Here is a 27,826-nt window from a genome sequence, read left to right as displayed (position 1 = left end):
GGAGTAAATAGAAATTAAAAAGATTTGCAGGGATACGTAACAGTTATAAGACCTGTTATCCAGAATGCTCGTTACCTGGGGTTTTTTTTGGATAAGGGATCTTTCTGTAGTTTGGATCTCCATACCCTAAGTCTATGAAAATAACATTTAAACATGAATTACACCTAATAGGCTTGTTTTGCCTTCAATAAGAATTAATTATTTCTTAGTTGGGGTCAAGTACAAGGTACCTGTTTTATTATTCCAGAGAAAAAGAAAATTATTTTTTCAAATTATGAATTATTTATATTAAATGGAGTCTATGGGGGACAGGGTAATTCATTTCTTTCTGGATGATGGGTTTCTGGATAACTGATCCCATACCTGGAAACAAAATTGTATATGTAAGAACAAATATTAGCATTTTGCAATATAGTATTCTTCATTAGGTAGTTGTTATGAATTTTAATTGCAAAACACAAATTACAGGTGGGTGCCAAAAGTTAAGTTCTTCTCAGCAAGCATCGTGGAATGATCCTTTTCATGCTTCTTCATACTTTGCGTGGGTGTGCATGCACAGTAGAGTGAAAACTTCTACAAAAAATCCAGCCTTTTCACTTTACTGAACATTTATCAGGCCTGGGGTAGCGAATAAAGCGGAAGAGAATGTTGGCTCCGCTACTTAGTCTTATTTTTTTTTTCCTTCCCGATTCTGCGGAGGCGGAAACTGTACGTGTCACTGCAGTTTTGCTGAGCTACAGAAGAAATCGGATTAATTTCTCTCAAACTGCAAAAAAAACCAAAAAAACCCTGCAGACTAAGAGCGGCCTTGCCAATGCGCCATGTGCCCGCAGCCTTAGGCCCACTTGAAGCTGGAGGTTTTTTTTTTAACGCAAAAATAAGGACTTTTCAGTAAGAAGTACTGCACATACTACACAATCATTTTTAGCATTGTGTTTAATCAATTTGATTGAAGCATTCATTTGCTTTAATTTTGTCTCTAAATTTGTTTGTTTTATAGGCACACAAAAAAGATTCAATAGTGGTGATTCATGCTCTGACCACATATGTACTATGGATTGCAAAGTACTCATTGCAGATTATTTTTATGGTTGTCCTTCAACCCCTATCTCTGCACCTACAACCTCCTCTTTACACGTCTCATCTGATACTGCACCTAAGCCTACACCTGGTATCTGCACCCTAGATCCCCCACGCAAAGTAAGTAAAATATATTTATAGCATTTATGGGGAAATGTCATAAAAAAACAGAAAGTTTGTCCAGGAAATTTCGTAACTTATATCAACCAATTATTTGATTTAGAACACCAGTAATAAACCTACTTTGTTTCTATATTAGATGACCGCCCTTATTATGTTATTCTGTTTATCTGTTAACCCTCCCCCAATATACTTAATTCTTCTTTCAGTAAAAATTCTTTGCCATGGAAAAAAAGATGTGGGTTTTATAAAAATCAAGTAGGCCATCACCAACATAAATATTTCAATATATTATTCAAAATGATGGACCTCTTGTTAACTTTTTGAATTAAATATAAAATTTAAATATCTGTCCCTTTAAGACCCGGTTTTCAGATCCGAGCTTTCATTCACATTGGGGGATGCAGGCATCCTAGATGGCCTCAGTGACAAAGCTACCACTGCCTCCTCTTCAGGGATTCACTCCTCCATGTGGCAAGTAGAGGAGCAGAAATGTTGAAGAGAACTGGCAGTAGTAAACAAGCTTGACAGTGCAGCATCAAACTGGCAAGCTTCTCACTCACCACATGCCTATTTTGCTTCCCCTTTAATCCTTCCACAACACCCCTACCTTATTAGAGGCAATGAGGATGTCCAGGATGGGATCAAACAGGGCACAGTTTTTATCAAACAGACAACATAATAAACCATGGCTGCCTGCCATAGCAACATCAGGTGGACAAGTGTGAGCTGGCATTTGTAATCCACAAGCCTCCTAGAACCCTTGTCCAAGGAGGTTACCATCCACCATTTTGACACCCATGTGCCAAACACTGTGTCCTAGCACCCACCCCTGGCAAGCATTCCTTTGCAAGCTGTTACAATACAGCAGTGCCCTATCATTCTGTCGCCAAGTCTACCCAAAGGGAGGGTGGATTGATCAATGTTCCTTGCCTTCCAATAGATAAAAAGGGGCCTCCTCTTCCTTTTGTTCACTAACATCTTACCCAACCCTAACCTGACTTGACTTCCTGTGAAACTCTCCCTTTCCTACCAATCCAAACCTACTTCTGTTAAAGCCCCCATTTCCTGCTTCCCCTTTCTAGCACCATCCTTTAAAGGTCCAGAGCCCCCTTAGCAGCTAAAGTATAGATACAACAAGACCATTGCTGCTGCTTGTCCCTTATTAGAGAACTAACTGTTGCATAGGAGTGTTTTATCATATTCTCAATTTCCAAGTGACCATCTGCACAGATAATTCAGGGTATATACTAGCCAAACCCCAAATTTATTTGCAAAGAACTCACTTATCAAATATTCAACAGCATAGACATATTTTATGTGTTTTGATAAACTTTCACCTTAAAACAATTATCAGTATAATAATTTCAAATAAATTCACATGCCTGGTCGTGTGTTGTGGACCTGCAAAGGCACCAAGAATGTTGAAATGTGTATAAGATTGAGCCATGCCTTTTATTCCCCTAATAAAGCAGTGTTAATGGTCAAACATGCTGCAGTGGCATAGGTGGAAGGTAGGCTTAGCTCCTAGAGGGCCTATCATGGACAGACAAGATTGTGAATTTATTGGAAAATGAGTGGTGAATATTGGCTATTAATAGGTCAGTTACACTACATTCTAATGGGGGGATCAAATTAGTTAAATTTACTTGTCAGAAAATTGGACTCCATTACAGTCCATTGCAGATGCATATTCATTTTTTAATGAATGATCCCTCAACAAGATGACGGGTCTGAAGGGCAGAGTTTTAAATGGAGTATTTGTTGGACTTTAATACAATTATAACAAAAGTGTGAAATAAAATTTTTTTCCTCATTTGCTTTATAATCCATTGTTGCCAGATGATTATCTGTGATAATTACTGCTAGTGTTTCAGAAATTTCAGTAAATTCAAGTCAAGTCAAAGTAATTTTTTTTACTGTCTAGTGCATCGAATAATGTGTAATAATAATCTCCTTTTTTTCAACTTTTCCATTTTGTTGAAGTATAAGTAAATATATATGGAGAAAAAGAATATATGGTACAGCCTACATCAAAAGAGCAAAGGTTTATTACACATACACCCATAATTCTGCATCGCTCTATAATGTAACATCCCAAGGAGATGTAAAATATATAATGATGTGCATTGGTACTAAGGTAGGCCAACCAAACAGGGTTATTTGTCCTATGGTGCTATGTGCCCATTCTTAACCTTAGATGTAGTAGCCCCATGTAGACCCTATCCTATCAAACTGAGGAAGTGTCCCTCTTAATCTAGCTGCCATAGTTTCCATGTATCTCACATCTTCCATTGTAGACAGCACCTGTTAAAAGTAAAATTCTGAAGCCTTTGTTCTTCACTTGTGAAGTGGTCTAGAGGTTTAACCACCAAAGTAGATATAATGTCTAGTTTGACTTCTTGAAAGAAGATTCCACATATAAGGTCTATCATGCTTTTCCAGAAAGGGGCTATAATGGGACACTGTCACATAATATGCCCGGAATCTTTGCCAGAAATGTCTATATTTTATCATATTTTACCAGTCTTTGTTCCAATTGAGCTACTGTATTTGAGTGGTATTTTGGCATCTCATTAGCAAATTATTACATAGAAGTATTTCTTGGGGTAAATTACAGCAAATCACATTTCATTGTCAGTGATCACCCAATTACTCCATCACCACATCAACCAGTTTCCATATGAAGAAAGTAGGGATTTTTCTTTTAAATTTAGTAATTTCACCATATTTCCAAGTAACCAATTGCACCGAAGTATCTCTAAGGTTATAGTATAGTCTCCTAAATGCACAATAAATAGAAGTATTCAAGGACTATTGGGACTATTGTACCAACAAATAACATGTCATTACCACCACATTCCAATAAATTGTTTTAAGTAAACAACTGTATAGAAGTATTTCAGGTGTATGTAAGTAAACATCACACCAGCTATCACTCCTTTGCCTACCGCTTCCAGATAACCACCTACACACAACAAGTACTTTATGGTGCCATCAACTCATATTTGCATCCTATTTCCAAATGAACAACAGCAAGTGTCTTCTACATTTAATGTAGCAAAAACTCACAGCTCATTGTCAGAATTTTGTCTCCCGTAGCAATCTGTTGTAAGGCATGTTTTATGTTTTGTTTGTAAAAAGTACTGTATCTTGAGAACACACTCACTTTTCATTCCACATACATACTGTATACTCCAACTGCAAAGCAATGTTTTTCATGCCAGGTTATGTGTATGTTTTTGCTTTTCCTACACTTTTAACATAATCTTGAACAAAAGTTTACCATTTATTTCATTTTCTATAGTATAATGAAACATGGATGCTGTGTAACTGCATGATGGCCAGATGCATAGAAAACAATTTAATAGAAATCACCACCAAACATTGTGACCCCCCATCTGATATCACTTGCACCAATGAACTTCCACCATTAAATGTAACTGATAAAGATGGCTGCTGTTGGCATTGGGAGTGTCCTTGTAAGTAATTTACTCATTTATTGGATTATATTAACCACAAACTATTTTAGCAAGTATATAGACAATAGGGTTCATTAAAAACTATCCAATAATTGTTTTACATTATATATCATTGTAGGTCTTCACTTATTCTATCTTAAAGGGATACTGTCATGGGGAAAAAATTTTTTTTCAAAATGAATCAGTTAATAGTGCTGCTCCAGCAGAATTCTGCACTGAAATCCATTTCTCAAAAGAGCAAACAGATTTTTTATATTCAATTTTGAAATCTGACATGGGGCTAGACATATTGTCAATTTCCCAGCTGCCCCCAGTCATTTGACTTTTGCTCTGATAAACTTCAATCACTCTTTACTGTTGTACTGCAAGTTGGAGTGATATCACCCCCTCCCTCCCCCCCCCAGCAGCTAAACAAAAGAACAATGGGAAGGAAACCAGATAGCAGCTCCCTAACACAAGATAACAGCGGCCTGGTAGATCTTAGAACAACACTCAATAGTAAAAACCCATGTCTCACTGAGACACATACAGTTACATTGAGAAGGAAAAACAGCAGCCTGCCAGAAAGCATTTCTCTCCTAAAGTGCAGGCACAAGTCACATGACATGGGGCAGCTGGGAAATTGACAAAATGTCTAGCCCCATGTCAGATTTCAAAATCAAATATAAAAAAGTCTGTTTGCTCTTTTGAGAAATGGATTTCAGTGCAGAATTCTACTGGAGTAGCACTATTAACTGATGTGTTCTGAAAAAAACATGTTTTCCAATGACACGATCCCTTTAATGACTTGTTGTAATGGGTTTCAGGCAACTATCAGTTGGCACCCAATGGGGGGTGATAACAGAGTGTGTGTGTGTGTAATGTATCTGTATTCTGTATATTCTTCCCAAGTTTGTGTAGATTTCTTCCAGGTGCTCCTCACAATACAAAATCTTAGTGATAGGATAGTGATTCTTATTAACCCTAACAAGTATGTATTCAATGTTGCAGGGAAGTTATTACAATCTACTTAGGTCATGGACTAAGGTCTAAAGATTGCCATGTAAATGTCAGGTCTATATGATATATAAATATAGTAGCCTAGCCTTAAATCATTAAATAGTGATTACTAATTTATTAATCTTTATTGGGGGGCTTTGAGAAGGTTTTTATATATCTATTATAATATAAGCCTAAAATATATTATTTTATTGTATTTATGCATGTATTTATTTATTTTATTCTGTACTCAATTAGGATTAATCAATTTTTACTTAGGTGAGTGCAAGGGCTTTGGTGACCCTCACTATGTAACATTTGATGGAACTGCCTATGATTTCCAAGGTGAATGTACCTACGTCTTAGTAGAAGAGATCAATAAAGAAATACAGAACTTTGGTATCTATGCAGACAACTATAACTGTGGAGATGATGTTTCTTGCACACGTAATCTCATAATTCATTATACATCAATGAAAATTGAGATTGGGCCTGAAAGCTTCAAGTCTTCTCCTTTACAGGTATGATGGGAAATGTTCTAAATGTAAGGAACATGTGACAGCACATCATATAAATATGCATTATGCTTATTTTTGTATTGGATTGTCTAATTTTAAAGTAGTTGAAAGAAGTGCCTGTAATTTTGCCACCAGCTGCAGATGACATTCTCTGCTGAGAATGGCTAAACGCTAAGACTCTGTTTTCTGTCAGATCTCGAACAATATGTATTTTTATTAAAGGGTGGTAGGATATTTTATATTGGATATTTAATTTATTATGTGTTCTTTATTTTGAAAAAGTAGGGGTGATATATATATATATATATATATATATATATATATATATATATATATATATATATATATATATATATATATATATATATATATATATATATACAGGATCCCTTACTTCATAGAATGGACCACCTAGCTGATAAATTCTCTTCTTCTTTAAAATAAGTTTTGGGCAGCTTTTTGGAACTTCTCCTTGGACTATAAAAAGCGTTCACACATGAACAGGGATGGTTGGCTCAGGCAACTTCTACCTTTTTGCCCTTGTTTATGGGGGAGCCTTATATAAGTATTTGAGTATTTACATAAAAAGTCCGACCAAACTAGAATCCACGACTGGACCTTTATTATTAAAGAAAGGATGATTTAAAACACTGGATAAAATCTATTTTTTCAGACTTTTTCCCGAAAAGTAAAAATTTTTCTGATTTTTGCTGGAAAGCCCGAAATAGTCAGAGTTTTGGGCTAATTCTAGTGGAGACCACAGAAACTTCCAAATAGGATAAGAACCTCTCCCATTTACTTATATACAACTTCAGCAGATCCTAGAGTTTTTTCCCATCCTCGGGGTATAATAAATCTCGAAAAAATCATATTTTATAGTTAAAAAACTCTTAGTTTTTTGGATTCAGACTTTAAAGAATTTATGTCCATGTTGCATAAGCAAAGTTAGGTTATATTGTTAATGGTCATTAAAATAACATATTTTTGTGTTGCATTGTTGTCATCAATATATCAAACATTAATTTTACTGTACATACTGTAATTAATAAATTTTACACAGGTATACATACACAATTACACACACTAGTTGTGTCCTTTTGTCTCTTAGGTGATGGTAAACAGAGATATTGTGGGGATTCCCTATAAGAAAAATGATGTGGAAATTTCCAGTTCTGGCAAAGGTTATGTGGTAGAGTTAATCCCATTGGCTGTCAAAATAAAATTTGAGGATGAACACTTTATTATTAGCCTGCCTTATGGCCGCTTCAAAAGTAACACACAGGGACTGTGTGGTAAGTAATAGGGCATTTACTTTAATTGACACAAAATACTAAAAAAATAATCTCTAAATTAAAATGAGATGCCCCCTGATAACAAACACTTTGTGTAGCAGTGGAAATGTAGATTTGCCCCTCTTGTCTTCATATTCCATGTTACAGTAGTTTGAGTGGTAGAGAGTCATTATTCCTGCACCGTGGTAGTTGGTAATGTTTACATTGTGAACCGTATCTCAAGTATCATGTGCTCTTATTTTCTGGGTGCACAAAGAAGCCTTGTTGTTAGCCACTAACCCTTTCCACATATATTAAAGGCTGTAGTATGCACAAATGTGAAATGCTTTGCAGGCATAACGATTTCTAAGCATGCCGGTTGCTCAAGATGCATCCACACTTTTAGTTTTCTTAAGTTATACATATAAAAACTCTAAACTATAAAAACTTGGCCACAACTCCATACTCCAAACGCTTGGCAATGAAAATCAGCAAAAATGTGTTCAAAACAAATGCAGTTTTTCAAGTTTGCTAAAAAATTTTATTTATTGTGGCTAGGATTCAGTTGAGAATTCTGCTAAATCTTTTTATGGAGGACTCCAGTCAAATAAAAAAATTGATGCAGTGCATCCCTAATTTATATTAATGTGTGGCTATAATTCTGTCTGTGTTGATATACTAAAGTTTGCAAAATATGCATAATGTAATGTTTAAACCTAAAACCCTTTTTCTACTTTGTACAGGTATTTGTAGCAACAATCAAGCTGACGATTGCATGCTGAGAAATGGTACAGTCATAGATGACTGTGCACTAATGGCTGCCTCTTGGATTGTTCCTAATACAAACAGGCCTAAATGCCCTAGCACAAAGACAACAACAACATATACACCTGTAGCAACATGCTTTCCTTCATCTCTGTGTGAACTCATCATTGGACCGTAAGGGCTGTTTTTGGAACTTAAGTTCAAACACTTCATTTTAAGGGATACTGTAATATTTCAGATATTGCTTTACTTATTACATAACATACATAGAGGGATGGAAGATTTCAATTATGAGGGTAGACTGTCATGATTACACTTTACAAGTACATTAGAGGACATTATAGACAAATAGCAGGGGACTTTTTTATCCATAAAGAGGGTCACTGCACCAGAGGCCACCCCTTTAGACTACAAGAAAATAACTTTCATTTGAAGCAACGTAGGGGTTCTTCAGAGTGAGGAGAGTGAGGCTGTGGAAAGCACTGTCGGGTTATGTTGTGATGGCTGATTCTGTTAATGCTGTTAGTGGCTTGGCCGATTTCTTGGACAGACATAATACCAAAGGCTTTTGTGATACTTAATTTTATAGTTAGTATAGATATGGGTATATGTCTGTATAGATGCTGGCTTTCATTTGGAGAGGTTGAACTTGATGGACTTTGTATTAGTTCAATCTGATTTAACGATGTAACTACTGTATATAACACAATCTAAAGTATGTATGTGAATTTAAAGAGTTTGAATAGTATCAGTTTTGATAAATGTCAAACAACAAAATAACCAAATGAGAGAGAGAAAATCAAGTCACTGTAGCTCCAGGCTCCAGCTCCATAACTTCTAATGTTTTTGTTCAACTTGATTTTGCCATACGACTATCCACCAAGATAGTGCCTAAATCCCATAACACCATGCTATACACTTTTACAAACAATTCAAAATAGGATATTTTCAGATATTTATTGTTGTGACTTACAAAAAAGATTTCCAACTAAATGCAAAAGTTTTAATGTTATAAATGTTCAGCATTATAAATACTCACATAAATTAGGCACTAAATTTTTTTATGAACATTGACTAATTCACTCAGTTTACTACATTTAGGGGCACATTTACTAAGCTCGAGTGAAGGTTTAGAATATAAAAAACTTCAAAGTATTTTTTTGGGTACTTCGACCATCGAATACGCTACTACGACCTTCGACTTCGATTCGAATGATTCAAACTAAAAATCGTTTCACTATTCGACCATTCGATAGTCAAAGTACTGTCTCTTTAAAAAAACTTAGACTACCTACTTCAGCATTTTAACCTACCGAGGTACAATGTTAGCCTATGGGGACCTTCCCCATCAGTTTTCTAAGTTTTTTTTGATCGAAGAAAAATCCTTTGATCAGTCGAATAAAACCATTCGAATCATTCGATTCCAAGGATTTTATTGTTTGATCAAACGATTTTTACTCGAAGTATTTGCGCTAAATCCTTCAAATTCGATATTTGAAGGATTTAACTTCGAGGGTTAATTAACCTTCGATATTCGACCCTTGATAAATGTGTCCCGTATTATGTTGTTTTATTTTGCCGTATACTACAGACAGCTCCCATTTTTACTTTTGATTTCTTCAGTCACACACTGACTTATTCATTACTTAAAAAGGGATTATAGTGGGTCAGATTTTCATTATTTGCCCAGTATGCAACATATTGTCCAGTGGCAAACAATGAAATTATTTTAAGGAGTAATTCTATAGAGCCATTGGGAGGTCCATAAATATCTTGAGAACTGTCACTTAGCCTCTAGTCCTGCCCAACTTTTTAATACTTCAAATTATTTCAAATTATTAAGATGAAATGCCATACAATATAAATGTTGATCAAGTTTGGCTAGTATTATATAATTATGTAAGATGATATGATTTATTGCTAACAATTCCTCATCAGGCTCATTCTGCATTTAAAGACTATTTGTACTGAAATAAGTACTGTTGTATTCTCATTTTATAGAACGTTCAAGGAGTGCAATCTTGTATTAACCCCAGACATTTATTACCAAGCCTGCATATTTGACAGCTGCCATGTGCCAGACTCTAATATTGAATGTAAAACAATACAGATGTATGCTTCACTTTGTCTGGATCAGAGTATTTGTATTGACTGGAGGAGCAAAGCACCAGCTTGTAGTAAGTTCCCTACTGTTTGTTCTGAGATGAAACTTTATTTTATGCCATAATGCTAAATACCACAGTCTTTGATGACTGGTATCATTTAAATGATTATATTATTTATCTCTGTATCCAGATATGACATGTCCTCCAGAGAAAGTCTATCTTCCTTGTGGTCCATCTGTAACACCAACCTGCCAAACTATGTAAGTAACAATGGATTATGTGTCATACTCTAGCTTAATTTAATAAAGTAATTATTTGAAAAATAGTTGTGTGAGCTATTTTGTACACATGACAGTTTGGATGGTTAAAATGATTAAAAAAAAAAGACTGCAAATTCATTTTCAGGCCAGACGAAGACGAACTAATTATAAATGGAAGGCATTTGGCAGAAGGATGCTATTGTCCTTATGGCACAAAGCCCTTTAGCTCAACCATTGATGTTTGTGTTGAAGACTGTGGTAAGAACAATTTGCATTCTTTCTTCTTAATACAAGAAGCCAATTTAACAATAATTGGTATTTTTTACAATCTGTACCATTCATAAACCGTTACCATTTAACAATTAGTGGCAGATTTCCTAAATTCGAATTAAAATTTCCAATTTTTTTGGTCAAAACTCACAAATTTGTATTTAAAACCACCAACTCGAATTTGATTTAGAATGTGAGATTTAGAACACCTTGACCATGGAAACAGTTGTAATTTGATTATTCTCCACCTAAAACCTGCCGAGTTCATGTAGAAGTGGCAGAGGTCCCTTGAACTATTTGAAGATGTTAATATCAGTGATGAGCCAAATTTTTGCCAAGTTTCACTTAGAAAATGACAACCCATAGATGCCAATGGGAGAAAAAAAATGTCAAAAGTCAATGTTTTATTCTGGAGGAAAACTTGATTTGAATTTGATTTGAGTTTTCAGGTCAGGACTACTCAATTGAATGTTAGACATTAAATTTTTTTCATAAATAACATACCATTTGAGTTGTGAATAAAATCAAATTTATTGGAGTTTACATTACTCTAAAATTCTACTTTCATAACTAGCCCCCTAAATGATGTGAATCCCTTCTCCCACATCGGGAGTATTGCCACCCACTACAAATGTGTTCCACTGCTCAAAGCAGTTGGAACCATTCTGACAAATGGCTACTTGCATCTGGTTGTATAAATTAATTAACACACTCAGGAAAGCATAGTTAATTCACAATTTTAATACATACAATGCTTACAGCTAATGCCTTTTAGTGCTGGGGTCCCAGGTTGATTCCATCTGCAAGGAGTTTGTATGTTCTCCATGTGTCAGGTACTCTAATTTCCCTCCACACTATAAAAACATATAGGCAGATTAATTGGTTGCTGATAAAATTGACTGTGAAAATGTTAGACTCTAAACTCCATTGGGAAAGGGTCTGATGTGAATGATGTATAATCTCTGTAAAGCATTGCCACTGTATAAATAAAGAAGAATGATAACGTTTGCCCTTTTTTTTCAGAATTTCTATTCATAAAATGTATTATGCATTCCCTGCTTTGTTATAAGTTAGTAAGGAGTTAATTTGCCATATCAGGGTGCAGCATTGTAGGTTGACTGTATTTATACTGGTAAGTAATAATCAAATAAGTAAAACATTGCTTGATATTAGTCTTATTGTTTCATTTTATACCTTTCATATAGGATGTATTGGGCCAGACAACATACCCAGACAGGTAGGACGTGAGCCAAGCATTTGTGCTTATTTAGTATTTGTTTTTATGTTCTTTAAAACACCACCCTTTCCTGTCTTTATGATATCTAATATGCTATGACTCTAATATGCTAATATGAAATGGTTAGAGATCAAACTGGTCACAGGGGCCAATTATGGGGTTTCAATCAGTTATTTTCCCTTAAATAGCAGGTTTTGGCCAATGGAACAGTCACAAAAGGAAACCATACTGAAATTTTGTAAAACTGATAGTACAAAACTAAACATACATTAATTTATATTTTCAATAATACGAAAAAAGGATAGGGTGGGATAGGAGAAGTGAAAACTTGTATAGTAAAATAAGCGAATTCAACCAAAGGGGTTAAAGGGGTAACATGGAAGTTTGTTGTAAAAAAGAGTAGGGTAAAAACAGAACTGAAATAGAAAATAGAAGAGTAAGGAGAAAAACAAGGGGTAAGAAACACCCCTTGAAAAAAGAGATGAAAGTGAGAATTTCAGTATTATATATTATTTGCAACTAATTAACTGTCTGCAACTGAGGCACCCTGAATTCCATACAGTAGAAGGGATACATGTTTCTGTTTTATATGTCGTTTAAAGGTTTAAAAAAAAAAAGCAGTGAGGTCCCTTTTAGAATTGAATCTCTTTCTTGATACACATTGGTAAAGATATGACATTTTGGTTGATTAATGGGTAACGATTATGTTTCAAACAGTTTGGAGAGAGATTTGAATTTAACTGTAAAGATTGCATCTGTCGGGAAGGTGGCATTGGAATTTTTTGTAATGAGAAAATATGCCCTGAGAAGATAGTTGAAGTTTGTGATCTGGAAGGTTTTTATCCTGTTACACAAGCTAGACCTGACAATCCATGCTGTAAAGAGACCATCTGCAGTAAGTGAAACCAATAGATTTCAGAACTTTTGCTTTCTTTAACTAATACTGTTTGATAAGAATTTGAACTACATATTGCTCAAGGACTGAACACAACTGTGTTGTATTCCTTGTTAAACATACTGCATTCAGTTTCTTTCACTGCTGTGAATTTTTTGAACAAGAAATGAAAAAGGAATGTGAATCCTTGTACCAGACAAATAATGTTTGAGTGCAATATGTATATTAAGTATTTCCTTTGTGCACCACCTTTAAAGGGAGAAAAGCACCCAACAATTTTTAACAAACATAAACTATACCGAAGATATTGAGGACATTGCAGTTCATTTCAACACAATTAGGTGACATTTAGGGGCAGATTTATCAAAGGTCGAAGTGAAAATTCATATTAAAAAAAAATTTGAATTTCAAGCTAATTTTTGTGTACTTTGACTAGGGAATAGTCTAATTAAAAAATTCAAATTTACCATGTACTGTCTCTTTAAAAATTCAACTTCGACCAATCACCATCTAAAACCTGCCAAATTGATGTTTTAGCCTATGGGGGACCTCCTAGAATCAATTAGTGGACTCTGAAAGTTTGTTTGAAAAAACTTTGAATCAAATTCAATCGAATTCGCTGTTACTTTGATCTGATTAAAATTTGATTTGAAAACGGACCTATTCGACCAAAAAAAACTTTGATTTTTTTTTTAAAATAAAATTTTGGCTGGTCTTTTTTAATTCAAATCTCAAAGTTTTTTAATTTGAAATGCGACCCTTGATAAATCAGCCCCTTACTAAAAACAAGAAAAAACAGTAAAACCCCACACTACCTTACTAAAATTAATTGAGATCTAATTATATAATGCTTATTGCTATTATAAACATATGCTTAGTTCTCAATCAATTTAGCACCAACATACAATTAATGGTATTTTAATCGATTGTGTTATATATCAATAATTAAAAAGATTAAGGTGCTCAAGTGCTATATAAGGTGCTAGTGCTGTAGTTATAATTTTAAAGTGAGCAATCAATTAAAAATAAAGCGTCAGCAATTCATGAATAAAAGTTAGAAATTAGAAAATAGTATAGAGGTGGTGTTGTCCCGAAGAAACTAGCTGCGTTGTTCTAAGCCCTGGGACACCACACGTGGTAGCAAGGCAGAGAGATAAAAGCAAGGCCTTAGAGATAAAAGAGAATAAAAGGAATGAATGCTGTGCTAGTAGCGCTACAATTCCATTAAATTTCTCTAGATCCGAGATTCAATTAAAGTTTAAAAAGGTAAGATTTCAATAATGAGATTAAAAAAAAAAAAAAAAGGGTTTGAACATTAATTACAAGTCAAATATATTTTTGTTTGTGATCAAAATCTGCCCCTTAATGATGGGCAAATTTATTCGCCAGGCATGGATTCGCTGCAAGTTTCCACAGTTCGCCACCTGCAAATGTTTTCTCTAAACTGCTGTGAAAATTTACCACGGAAAATTCACTGCAACAAAAAAATGTGTTGTGCATCAAAATTGTCATGTGCATAAAAATGATTGACTTTAATGCATTTGGACAAAAGTTGCTTTTATAAAAATTGACGTTCATGTCAGAATTGTTGCCCGTTGACTTAAATGCGTTTAGAAAAATTTTAGTTATTTTACAAATTTTTTCGGAGTTTTGCAAATCTTTCGGTGAAGCGAAACTGGACAGATTCGTCCATCACTAGTGACATTATTAAAACTCTGCTATTGTCCCTAAAGGCAAAAGTTGTACGATGGAACCACATGTACCTTTTTTTTTCTTTTCATTTTTGGGGGGATGTATATTTTTGTCCATTGGTATGTTTGATATCTTTATAAACCATAACATTTTGTCTGAGCTGGTTGATTTAGTGTACATTGATTTTTATACTATATTCCATTAATACTGTTTTTCTACAGTGTGCAACACAAGCAGATGCACAGACACGTTACCTAAATGTGATCTTGGATATGAAGTTGCAGGTGGATATGTTAATGGAAGCTGTTGTCCTGTTTATGAATGTGGTAGGTGTTGATATTTTTTATCATATTTGTTCAGAAATGTTAATCTTTTTTTTTTTTAACTTTTTTGCTCCAAAATTCAGAAAATGTACAGGGTTTATCAAGATTCAGTTTATGTTTTTCCTAACTTTGATTATGGGACAATGTTTTATGCCTTAGAATGAAAAATTTGAAAAAATGAAGTGTTCACACATTTTCACTGACACCGTTCTAGTAATTAATTCAAAATAAGCTTTAGACTTGAGAAACCAAACTTTTACATGAAACAGTGCAAGTGGTTCTTCACAGTGAGTGAGGTAAGGTGTGGAATGCCCTGCTGGGTGATGTGATTTTGTCAGATTTTATTAATGCTTTAAAGAATGACTTTTTGGACAAGGTTACAAGGTACGAATGCCCACTCAGATTTGTATCCAAGCTAGAGCTTTGAACTTGGATCAATTAAATAAGCCCTACAAGCAGTGTATTGCTAGGTCCTCTAAAACGACTTCTGATATATAAGGAGGGTTAGTAGAGGTCACCTTTATTTTTAAACACTTTAAAGAGTAGGGCCTTTTTTCCTTTATTATAGTTTGTACCTGTTAATCAGCCCTTGTGCACCTCTATTTTCACACAGTGTCATAGACACATTTTCAGTTGGACTGTGACTTAAGCTGGCCATAGATGCAAAGATCCGATCGTATGAACGATCGGACTTTCCCATCTCCCGACCTGCCACTAACCATTCCAATCAAATAAAGTAGAAAAGAACAGATCAGCCGATGTTCTGCCCCTGACAGCAATCGTACGAAAGTTATGTCCGACAAAAGTGGTGACAGTCTCCCTCTGAAAATCGGACGATCAGCAATACATGCAGAGATATTATCGGCAGCCAATATTTTCTAACCTGTCCGATCGACAAAACGACCGATCTCCGCACGGTCCACACGGTCCAAAAATCAGATCTTTGTTTTGTACTTTAACCCCATATTTGACGTGACTGTCCTTCTGAAAGATGGGCTGTCCCTATTATTGAATAGTTCTTAAAAGAGCATATTTCATTTTTTTTTATTTTCCTTGAGACACATTAAAACTAATTTAGATTTTTAATGCCCTTGAACACAAATATCACACAGAATACAATTGTAGCATAGGATTTTTAAATTCAGTAAAATTAGATAATTTGTCAGGAGTCTGGATACTACATACTGTAAACTAAATAAAACTTTTCTGTTTTGCTGCCTTTTGCCTGTGTTTCAGCAATCTTCATTAAAGGGCACCTGTCACCCAAAAAATGCTTCCCTACCAGTGGTGCAGGATAATAACCACAATCTGGTTGGGGTAAACAATAATATAAGCTGACCATACCCTATTCCGTTATGTCTGGAAGGAAGTTTCTTTGATTTTGCTAAATCTCTACTCAATATGCTGGCCTTCCATCAATGCTACTTTTACGTTATTGGTCTATAATAAATTATCTTATAACAGAGCTCCAGTGTTTCAATGTTTGTGGGACAAATTTTCAGCATATTTATTGCTGATTTAAACATGCCTCAAAACACTTACCCATGTTTATCTAATTCTTGGTATTCTGGTACCACACTATTAATACAGCCCATTTACCAGTCTTGTCCAACACATCTATCTGATAGAAATAGTACATACTGAACATTCCATATGACTAAACTAGTAGCACATTTGTCACTGTCGGCACCCAACACCAGAACAAATGCCAAGCACCCGGGTCTTGGCTCGTGCTTCACCTGTAGTGTGACCGCCTTTGGCCTCGGAAGGAGCCCTCAGCTACTTGGATGCCACCAGGACTTAAATGAGAGGTGCAAGGCTAGAGGTTCTGGATAGACAGAGGGGCACGACTGTTAGCTAGAGTCTTTAGGCCGAGGGTCATGGTACAAAACCAGAATCTTCGTCAGAACAGGCTGGGTGGAGGCATGCAGATGTCAATTGAAATCAGACAGGCAAAGGTCAAAACCGGGTAATCAATCAGACAGGAGGGTTCAGCAGAATGGAAAGTCGATATTCAGGCAAGGGTCAGATATAGAGGTCAGGATAGTCGTTTAGCCAGGCAGGGGTCAAAACCAGAATCAGAATACAGAAGCTAAAAATGCACAAAGCACCAGAAACAAGATCCTATCACGGACAAGGTCCCACAGCCCTAATGGGATTTAAATACTGTTTAAATTTTGCACCATTGCGCTCTGGCGTCATCACACCAGCGCGCCTGCACCCTAAGACACCGGCGTCTGCGGCCTAACAAATGACCGCTCGACGCGGCAGGTGTCCCTGCCGCCCCCCCACTAGACCGCCAGGTACGTTCTTCACAAAATTAAGTTAAAACTGGAGATACTTGTACTAGATCGTGATGGGCGAATTTATTCGCCAGGCGCAAATTTGTGGCGAATTTGTGCGATTCGCAGTCAGCGAATAAATTCGCTAAACGCCCGCAAAAAATCTCCGGAAAAAACGGGTGCGAAGAAATTCGCAAATTTTTCGGCGAATCAAAACGGCGCAAATTCGCCCATCACTAGTACTAGATTAATGCATTCTAATAAGACAACTATACATCTATTTACTCTTTAAAGGGGTTGTTCACTTTTGAGTTACTTTTTAATATGACATTTCTATTCTGAGACAATTTGCAATGCATTTTGATTTTTTATTATTTGTGGTTTTGGGGTTATTTTGGGTCCAAATTACCCTAGCAACCATGCATTGATTTGAACAAGAGACTGGAATAAGAATGGACCGGAATATAAAGATGAGTGATAAAGAAGTAATTACAATAAAATAGTAAAGAGCATTTGTTTTTTAGATGGGGTCAGTGACCCCCATTTAAAAGCTGGAATCAGAAGAAGAAAGCAAATATTTAAAAACTATAAAAAATAAATAGTAAATACCAATTGAAATGTTGCTTATAATTGGTCACTCTATGAACATACTAAAAGGTAGCTGAAAGAGGAACCCATCCCTTTAATAGATTATTGGCTCGGTTTTTGTTTTGAAATGTAAGCAGGAATTTTTGGATTGTGCTGGTTTCTACAAGTTCTGTATATGTATAAAGAGTAAAGTACAGGTACTTGTGTTTTTTTTCAGAATTATTCTCTTTTTTTAACTTTTCTCTCATATATTCTTTTGTTTCCTATTGCAGTTCCTAAACAGGTGTGTGTTTATAGAAATGCTGAATACCTGGTAAGTATTACAAGTAGAATATGTATGATGATTTAAGGGGTAGAACAGAAACAAAAATAAAATAACAAGAAAACCCAGTTTGAGATTGCCTTACAATGTCACAAGCAGTGTCTACAAAAAACCAAAAATTAATGGGAGGACATACTAACACCAGCAAATTCTCCTTCAAGCCGTGTATCTCATACAATCCAATCAGCAAGTAGAATTTAATGTTAGGTTTTTTTAAAAAATCAGTAATAGCAACATCCAATGTACCTGTTGCTTGTTTTTTTTATTCACAACAGATTTTTTTTTCATAAACAGAACATAACATGCTAAAAAAAATTAGATTTAATTCTTCCTACTCCAGGACAGACAGGCCTGTGGATGAATTGTATACTTTAGCAACTTAATGAACCAAGTGAACATTCATTCACAAGTTGTCAAGCAACTCTTTAGGGTAAGGCCACACTAAGCGATAGCGCGGCGATTTGACTCGCGGCGACTTTTCGCCGCGACTTTTAAACGGCAATCGCTGGCGAAACTTTGGCGCTGGCGTCTATGGGGAATCGCTGCGTAAAAACACACGCGGCGATCTTTTTTCTATTGTCGCTCGAAATCGCCTCGCTAGGCGATTTCAAGCGACAATAGAAAAAAGATCGCCGCGTGTGTTTTTACGCTGGCGATTTTGCGCGATTCCCCATAGACGCCAGCACCAAAGTTTCGCCAGCGATTGCAGATTAAAAGTCGCGGCGAAAAATCGCCGCGCTATCGCTTAGTGTGGCCTTACCCTTACAAGTATTTCCAGCTTATTGGGCAGAGAGCTCACTTAAGCCAATCCCTTTTTTTTTGGGAAGGGAGTTGTCAATTACAGCACCTGCACTGAGCCTGAATGAACACAACCTCAATTAGGGGCAGATTTATCAAGGGTTGAATTTTGAAGTAGTAAAAGCTTCGAAATTCGACCATCGAATTGGAAGTTTTTTTTACATCGAATTAGGCCATTTGTGGTCAAAGTAAAATCGTTTGATCGAACAATGAAATCCTTTGAATCGAATGATGCGAAGGATTTCATCCATCGATCGAACGATTTTTCTTCGAAGTTTTTTTTTAAAGAGACAGTACTTTGATTATCGAATGGTTAAATATTCAAACTATTTTACTTCGAATCGAATTTGAAGTCGAAGTCGTAGTATCTTTTTTGAAGGTCAAAGTATCCAAAAAAATACTTTGAATTTTTTTACTTCGAAAATTCCCTCGAATTCATTTTGACCCTTGATAAATCTGCCCCTTAGTGTCCATATCTGATGGGTCTCAATACAACTCCTTTTCTTTTTTAATCATCTACTTTGATGAATGTTTCAAGAATGTTCCTGGTAGTCAATAAAAGATAATAAATGTGAATAAATTGAAACTGCTGACAATCCGTCAACATTCCGCCATTTGCATTTTAATATATCACCTTCTCATTTGAGGACAAGGTATGGAACAAAATGATTGATTAATGAATGGCACCATGTTTTTTTTTGATAGGAATAAAGTTCCTAATAGAGTTCAGTTGTTATAAATTATGAACAAGCTAGATTTTTTTGCAGTTCTTGCTTTGACATTTTGCATGCCATTGCTGGGACTAATGGTGAAAACAAAAAATTAATATATTGAGTAAGAGTAATGTTTTTTTGATATAAAGTCTTCTACATCTTTCTCAAAACTCTTTAGCTTGGATCATCAGTTTTCTCAGACCCTGAGAATTGCCAGGTCTGTATATGTTCAAAGGATGAAACTTACAGCCAAGGCTTATTTATATCATGCTTCCCTCAATCATGTGACATAGACTGTCCAATTGTGAGTATATTTCTTGGTAAATATTTTCCAAATTACACTATAAATATTGATGTTTCTTTCCCTAGATTATGGAAAAATGTTTCTCCATTGTTTGCAGTAGTTTTATTATATTAGTTGCATACTACACCAAAAGCTGCAAAAGCAAGGGACACTCCTGTCTATAATAAATATAAACATGGGTTAGTAGAGCTCATACAATTACGGAGGGTAAACAGTGCTAGGGTCACTTTTTTTGCAGATGATAAAGTACAAAAAAAGTGACAACCCAAAACCATCAAACAATGATTACATTGTATGTTTGCTAGTAAATGAGCCCATGGGGTGGTTAGCACATCATGAAGCAAGGGGAAGTTGCACATAAGCACGTACAAGAAATCACATACCATTGGAGTTGGCTGCATTTTGTGAACCTGGTGCATTTTGCCATATCAAAGTTATGGCAGAGACACATGGAGCATTTTGGATGCCGCTGCCTTCTGGTGGAGAGGATGTTTTTCCACCATTGTTGTCCACTGTATGACAGCAAATGGCAGTAGCAGATAAAAAAACACAATTCCATATTTTCTTTTTTCATAATAAAATTATGCAGATTAATGCAGACTTGTTTGAGAGTGAGCAGGTAAGAGGTAGTGAAGGGAAGAGCAGGGAGACAATAAGAATTTGTTTTTCCCAAAAAAAAAGCCATCAACAGAAAGGACTACGAGTTGTCCCACAGAGCACAGATACAGTACTTTTTAACAGAGCACAGATCATTTTGACAGTCATTAAGCTTACAGGGTATTATGTTCTTTTAGTGTTAAGCTGGCCATACGCAGGCTGATGTATGCTGCCCATTTAGTAACTCTAGACAGTGTTGGTAGCTATTGGCCCATATATGGGTCAAATCAATATCTGCCTTAAAATCAGCTAGATACAGTATGTACTAAACTAGGACTAGATACAGTATGTACTGGGCAGTGACATACTGATATGATATACTGTACTCCCGATACGCATCCAATTTCAGCCCCAATCTAGATAATATTCAACTAGTTTGGAGACCTTGGTTTGCACAGGAGGTCAAATTGGGCACAATAGCACAAATTAGCTTTCCCTCCAGTTTACAGCTAAAAGCTAGGGCTTAAGTTTTCCTGAATGTTTAAAAATATTTTTTGCATGTCATTTATGCAATGTTGTAGGGTTTTAGGTTGAAGCAAATGCCAGGGCAGTGTTGTGGAGTATGCGAACAGACCGATTGTGTTGTGATAAGTGGAGATTCTGTCAGCCTCTTAAAAGTAAGTTTCATTAAACCTTTTATATTTTGGGCAGATGTTTAGTACAAGGTTCTGTTACTTCCTGTGCCACCTGGCACTCAATAACATGCTCATCTGAGTGATGAGCAAAAGTTAGTTAAGTAATGAATACTGAATACTGTGCTGCCATATGTGTGAATGTCATATAAACATATAGTATACAGCATACATTGTATAACAACAAAACATACATTACTTTTTCTTTATCAGAGGTTGAGTTTGTGAGTTTTTGTCTACCTCTAATAAACTCACAACCTCAATGTTTGCTTAATTATAAAATAACCCGAATGTAAAAATAATTGAATCAATGCAATTGGGGGCAAAAACTTGAATACTCAAATTGATCGAGTTATCTCTGAAAAAAACTTCATTAGCTTTAAATTGATCGAGTTTTTCGCGTCCAAACCACTGAAAAAACATTGAAAATCATAAAGGCTAAAAACATCTTCAAGGGTCCTCTCCCATTAACTTCTACATTACCTTGACAGGTTCTAGTTGGAGTATTTTCAGATTCAACTTTTTTGCAGCTTCGGGGCATAATAAATCTCTAAAAATTCAAGTTGTTTTTTATCCTGAAAAATTTTAGTTTCTACTGAAACAATCCTTGAAAACTCCAATGTCTCAGGAAAAACAGAGCTCAACCTTTAAGAAATAACCCCCTTATTGTCTTCATGGACAGGCATTAATAGAAAGAAAGAGAAAATAAAAACTATTAAGTATCTAACACAGGTTATGTATCCCTGTCCAATGGATGGATATATGTCTTATACTTTAAAACACAACACCATTTAATTACTTCCTTAATACGTCTATGAAATAGAGGAGGAGCACATTTCTCCCTCCAGTTAGAAAACACAATTGTACTGCCAATAAGACAATTTGTTTAATCACTGTCAAACAAAAATATTTTGCTAAACTAATAGCAGAAAAAGTCCTTTCAACCCTCATACATTTGAAACAAATTGACTTTATACTTCACTGGAAAGGTTCAACATGGTCACAATACTTAAAATAACGGAACAAGAGCAAAATAAATACAACCTATTCATTTTTCATGACAACAGATACAGAGACAACATTTGATATGGTGTTTTGGGGGATTATATAGAACCATCTCTGTCAAACTTTGGCATATTCCATTTACAACAGTCCTTTTATTAATAATGGACAATCCAGAATTTCCTCCTGGTTTAGACCCTCATAATCTGGGTAGAATTACTATCCTGATGCAATATTATTATCTACCCAATGCCTAGACTTACCTCAGTTGTTCCTACCAGATGGACATTTCACGGCATTCCCCTCCATCACAAATCTTCAGTCCAAAAATTAGAGCAGAACTGTATAGCCACAAAATACTTTATTTGGCAATAAGCTTGGGATGATGGGCCTAACACATTTTAAGCACTATGCCCTTAATCACAGACCAAGTGCTAAAGTTATTACAAAAGAAACTAGCTATTTTTGCTAACAGATACCTAGGGGCATATTTATCAAAGGTTGAATTTCGAATTGGAAAAACTTCGAAATTCGAATTCAAAAAGACCAACCGGAATAATGCGCATTTGATCTAATCCCCCCCAAAAAATAAAAAAATTTCAAAGTCCACCAATTGAATCCAAATAGGTTCTAGGTGGTCCCCCATAGGCTAAAACAGCAATTTGTAAGGTTTTAGATGTTGAATGGTCAAAGTCGAATTTTTAAAGCGACAGTAGGTGATACATTTCGATATTCGAATTTCTGATTTTACACTATTCCATAGTTGAAGCACACAAAAAATTTGAATTTTTTTAAATTCGAAAATTCACCTTGATCTTTCATAAATCTGCCCCCTATTGTCTAAATGCTTATTTTGCCAGTAGGGAAATAATAAAAACTTCTTAATAGTAAAGTGGACATCCCTTTAAGTAAGAACATAATAAACAAATTTTGCTGGAAGTCTACTGCAAAAAAACTTTATATAAAGAGACTTCATACATTAAGGGGCCCATTTATTTAGTTCGAGTGAAGGAATAGAGGAAAAATAGTTTGAATGTTTTTTTTGGCTACTTCAACCATCGAATGGGCTACTTCAACCTTCTACTACGACCTTTCGACTTCGAATCGAACGATTCGAACTAAAAATCGTTTGACTATTCAACCATTCAATAGTCGAAGTACTGTCTCTTTAAAAAATTCTTCGACCCCCTAGTTCGCCACCTAAAACCTACCGAGGCCAATGTTAGCCTATGGGGAAGGTCCCCATAGGCTTCCTAACAATTTTCTGATCGAAGGAATATCCTTCGATCGACGGATTAAAATCCTTCGAATCATTCGATTCGAAGGATTTAATCGTAAGAATATCGCAAAATCCTTCGACTTCGATATTCGAAGTCGAATGATTTTACTTCTACGGTCGAATATCGAGGATTAATTAACCCTCGATATTCGACCCTAGGTAAATGTGCCCCATATTGTATATAACTGGTATCAAATTATAGAATAGTCAAGGTCACCTATGCATCATATTGAGGGAAACTTAATTTAGACTTTTACCTCTATAAATGTAGTAAAATCTATTAAATCAGTTGTACATACATGACTTTAAGTTTTGAGGACAAAGTCTGACTACAAGATAGCATTATTTACCACATACAGTAGGCTATCCTTCATATTCTTGAATTTTTCTGACAAAAAATGGAGTCTAGTAAAGAAACGGTTACTTACAAGCATATGTGGAATTCCAGTTTATGGAAATAGTAAATTAAAATAAAGATGACCATATTGCCAACATTAGCAAATATTAACCTTTGATTCTAAGAAGGACATTACAGGGGTTATTAATCAAAAGTTGAGTTGATTTTACTCACAAAATGTCAGTTTTTCAGTCAAAACTTTGTATTTGCATTTTACATTTAAAAAAAAAAAAAAAATATATATATATATATATATATATATATATATATATATATATATATATATATTTTTTTTTTAGAGATTTATTATACTCTGAACCCGGAAATAGCTCAAATCCAAAAATACTCCAGCTAAACCATGTCAAGGTCATGTAGAAGTCAATGGCAGTGGTCCTTTCAACCATTTGAAGATGTATGTAGCCTTCATGATGTTCAGGTTTTTTTTTGGTGGTTTATGCTCGAAAGCTCGATTAATTCAAGTGTTAATTGTACATGAGTGTGGGATTAAGGATGAAATTCTGATGTTACTAACTATTCATCATTCTTTTCTTGCATTTCAGCCTGGGGACATTATGCCCTTGAAAAATGATAACTGCACGGTGTACAAATGCATGAAAGAAGATGATCGATTAATTCACTTGGTCTACAAAATTACTTGCCCACTCTTTTTTGAAGAAGATTGTGAGCCTGTGAGTACATTGTGTTACATTGTGCTTTACAACAACTATTTTTACAGTGTACTGTACTTTTATCTCATTTACTTAATCCATTCATAAGTTGACTTGTACCAAAAGTTTATCATGTGCCATGTTCTCTATCCTTTTAAAAATGATATTCCTTTTCTTGAAGATATACTCTTTCAGTGATATCTACTACCTCACTTTAAGATTGAAAAAATGCCTTTTTATAATGTACACCTGTTGACCTGACCTAAAACTGTATTGTAGTAGGCTAGGTGCACTGTGTTTAAGTACTGTAAGCTTTTGTTCTGCAAAATCCTCTCTAGATTTTTTCAAGTTAGGCAGTACCATATACACTTATACAAGAAGCAGAGAATGATTGCTGTACGGTACACAGTACAGTTAATTTAAGGGATTAAAAAAATAAAGCAGGCAAGTATTAACATTGTCTCAAAGATATTTGTAAAGTTATTTCACAAACTCCAAATAGGAAAGAAGTTCACCAAATATGCCAACTAAAAATAAAACAATTTTGCAATCTCCATTAGGTTTTGTTAATGATCTACAATAACTTCCTTTACTCCAATCCATGTCTGTATCAATTAATGTATTATTGTTTGTGATAGCATAGCAGTGTATACGTGTCACTATTATTTATGTTTATTTTTGCAGGGAACTATTCATCTTGATGAGAGTGATTGTTGTAAACTATGTAAGATTTTTATTTATTTCTGTGTCCAATATAAAAACTCAGATTCATGTCAGTGTTATTAGTGATGCACAACATTGAAATACTTATTTTGCTCACTATATACAACCTGCTATGCTGTAAGTCTGTAGCACAGCATAGATATGTTATCTCCGCAATCAAGAAGCCCAGTCCTAAACATTAAACTGTATAGAGTATCATCTGTGAGTACACAGTGACAATTTTTAATAATCCTATAAATTGGATTATTACCTTGGAAGCAGCAATTCATTTTGCATCAGCTGCATTTGGGAAATATTCTCGGCTACAACTAAGGCCTTCAAAGTACAGGTATAGAATCTGTTATTCAGAAAGCCATTATGCATAAAGTTCCGAATTATGGGAAGGCTCTCTTCCATAGACTCCATTTTATCCAAATAATCCAGATTTTTATAAACTATTTCCTTTTTGCTGTAATAATAAAACAGTACCTTTTACTTTATCTAAACTAATATTTAATTAATCCTTATTGGAGGCTAAACCAACCTATAGGGTTATTTAATGTTTAAATTAATTTTTACCTCTTCTTAAGGTATGAAGCTCCAAATTGTGGAAATATCCATTATCCAGAAAACCCCAAGCATTCTGGATAACATATCTCATACCTGTACTTGCTACTAGCAGACTCAGATGCAAACTATTGTCATTTTGTGTGATCTACAGGTCTTTTTAGTAAGACTTATTTTTTTTTAATGAATGGCAAAATATATCCAACATTCTATTCCCTCTGCATTGATTTAGAATTATTACAAAACCACTAAACATTACAATAATGCTACATAATAACATTGGGTCTGTTTTTACTTTAATGTGATCCCTTACAGGTATTCCACAAGAGCACTCTTGCAAATTACAAAAATACAAAGATTATCTAAGTTATGATAACTGTAGATCAGCTGAGAAAATTGAGCTGTCTCGTTGTAAAGGTTCTTGTGAAGCTTATTCTATGTAAGTAATCTTTAACATTTTAGAATTTGGGGGTTCATATTAGTACTACTACTAATACCTACCATACTTTAAACAATTAAGAAGGTCAAATTCCTGTGCAATTGCTTTTTTAGTGTATGTGCCCAGCAGCCACTATTTGCCTATTTTCATAGTCCTTTAAAAAACCTCAACAGATCTATACTCACAATGCTATTTCACAAACATGGCTACAATAAACTTTTACATTAGCACAGCAAAGAATCTTAAAAACAGCTGTCTGAGATGTTACCAAACCACATAAGAAAACTCATAAACTTCTGGAAAATTTATTTTGTACTCATATATTGAATTTTCTGTCTGTTAGAATTCAAACCATGCCCCATGTTTTACTCAATCCAGTATTGTAGATAGAAGTTACAAGACCTCTTACACTAAGGGGGATATTTACTAAGTTCCGAATACCCGAAATCCGAAAAATTTGTGATTTGTTTTTTCACAAAATCTGACTTTTAAAAAAAATCACAAATTTTTCGGGATTTTTTAAACTCCGAGGGCTAAAAAGCCCGAATATAAAAACAAGGCATCTCAAACCTGTCGAGGTTGCATAAAAGTCAATGGGAACAGTACCATTGATTTTTGGTTGTGTCGGGGGTTTCTGGCAATTTCACAATATTTTGGAGCTTTCAAATGAAAACTCGGGAAAATTCACGGAAAAATCGTGAAAATCTGAGCTTTTCCCACAAAGCAAATTTTCGTAAAATGTAATAATAAATAAGCGTTAAAAACCCGAGCGGGTTAGATCAGAGTTTGGAGCAGCCAATGTTGAGATAAATTCGGACCTTGATAAATAACCCCCTAAGCATCATTTACTTTAATTCTTTTTTGACACTACATTAGGTCGGGAGGCCTGGATTATGAGATTAAATTGTCATTCCTTCTAAATTTCTGATTGCCTGCTCTTCAGACAATGGTCCAGACTCCATGAGGCAGGATGGGGTCACTTTGCTACACATTGCAGAAAATGATCCCTTACTGGACCCTCTTTACTTCTATGACCCCAAGAAGCCATTTTGTTCTACTGTGGCTATTTTTACTAATAGGATCATAGCAATAAATTGCAGAAAACAACTGAATGACCGAAAACTGACTAAAACATTTATTTTATAATGTAAATATTTTTATTATATAATTTTTTTCAGGTTCTCACCTCTTTCCAGAAGCATTGCACATCAATGTAGCTGCTGCAAAGAACAGAAGACCACAAAGAAATTTGTATACCTTGATTGTCCTGATGGAACTAGTGTTAAATTTCGATATGTTGACGTTGATAAATGCAAATGTGTGGAAACAAATTGTGATCAACTTAAATAAGTTCTGAATATGTTTCTCAGAAGAAGAAAAAAAATTAAACCAGCTTTATTATATGCATTAAAATACACAAATGAGATTATAAAAACACAAATTACTTACAATAGTTTAGAATAGAGACAAACATTTGGCA

The 27,826-nt window shown here is 35.0% G+C and overlaps 1 protein-coding gene across 1 annotated transcript; it reads left to right on the top strand.

Moving 5' to 3' along the window:
- Positions 1-256: 256 nt before the first annotated feature.
- LOC108713853 (intestinal mucin-like protein) lies at positions 257-27,826 on the top strand. Its single transcript, XM_018257525.2, has 18 exons — positions 257-1,200; positions 4,508-4,682; positions 5,940-6,181; positions 7,287-7,470; positions 8,193-8,388; positions 10,216-10,391; positions 10,510-10,579; positions 10,725-10,837; positions 12,055-12,086; positions 12,804-12,981; positions 14,895-14,999; positions 18,139-18,179; positions 19,878-20,003; positions 21,182-21,277; positions 24,531-24,659; positions 25,323-25,362; positions 26,223-26,346; positions 27,525-27,826. The coding sequence occupies exons 1-18, from the start codon at positions 1,054-1,056 to the stop codon at positions 27,694-27,696; spliced, it is 2,346 nt and encodes a 781-aa protein (XP_018113014.1). The 5' UTR covers positions 257-1,053; the 3' UTR covers positions 27,697-27,826.

Source organism: Xenopus laevis, chromosome 4L (assembly GCF_017654675.1).
Source record: "Xenopus laevis strain J_2021 chromosome 4L, Xenopus_laevis_v10.1, whole genome shotgun sequence".
NCBI lineage: Eukaryota > Metazoa > Chordata > Amphibia > Anura > Pipidae > Xenopus > Xenopus laevis.
The sequence above is the reverse complement of the archived record's forward strand: the minus strand, read 5'-3'. Positions and strand labels throughout refer to the sequence as shown.

What these genes read in the sequence shown, in the direction of transcription:
- LOC108713853 (XM_018257525.2), top strand. Translation starts at nt 1,054, where the DNA reads ATGGATTGCAAAGTACTCATTGCAGATTATTTTTATGGTTGTCCTTCA. An exon ending in TGTTTGTGTTGAAGACTGTG is followed by an intron (nt 10,838 to 12,054) that starts GTAAGAACAATT and finishes CCTTTCATATAG; the next exon opens with GATGTATTGGGCCAGACAAC. An exon ending in ATAGAAATGCTGAATACCTG is followed by an intron (nt 18,180 to 19,877) that starts GTAAGTATTACA and finishes AAAACTCTTTAG; the next exon opens with CTTGGATCATCAGTTTTCTC.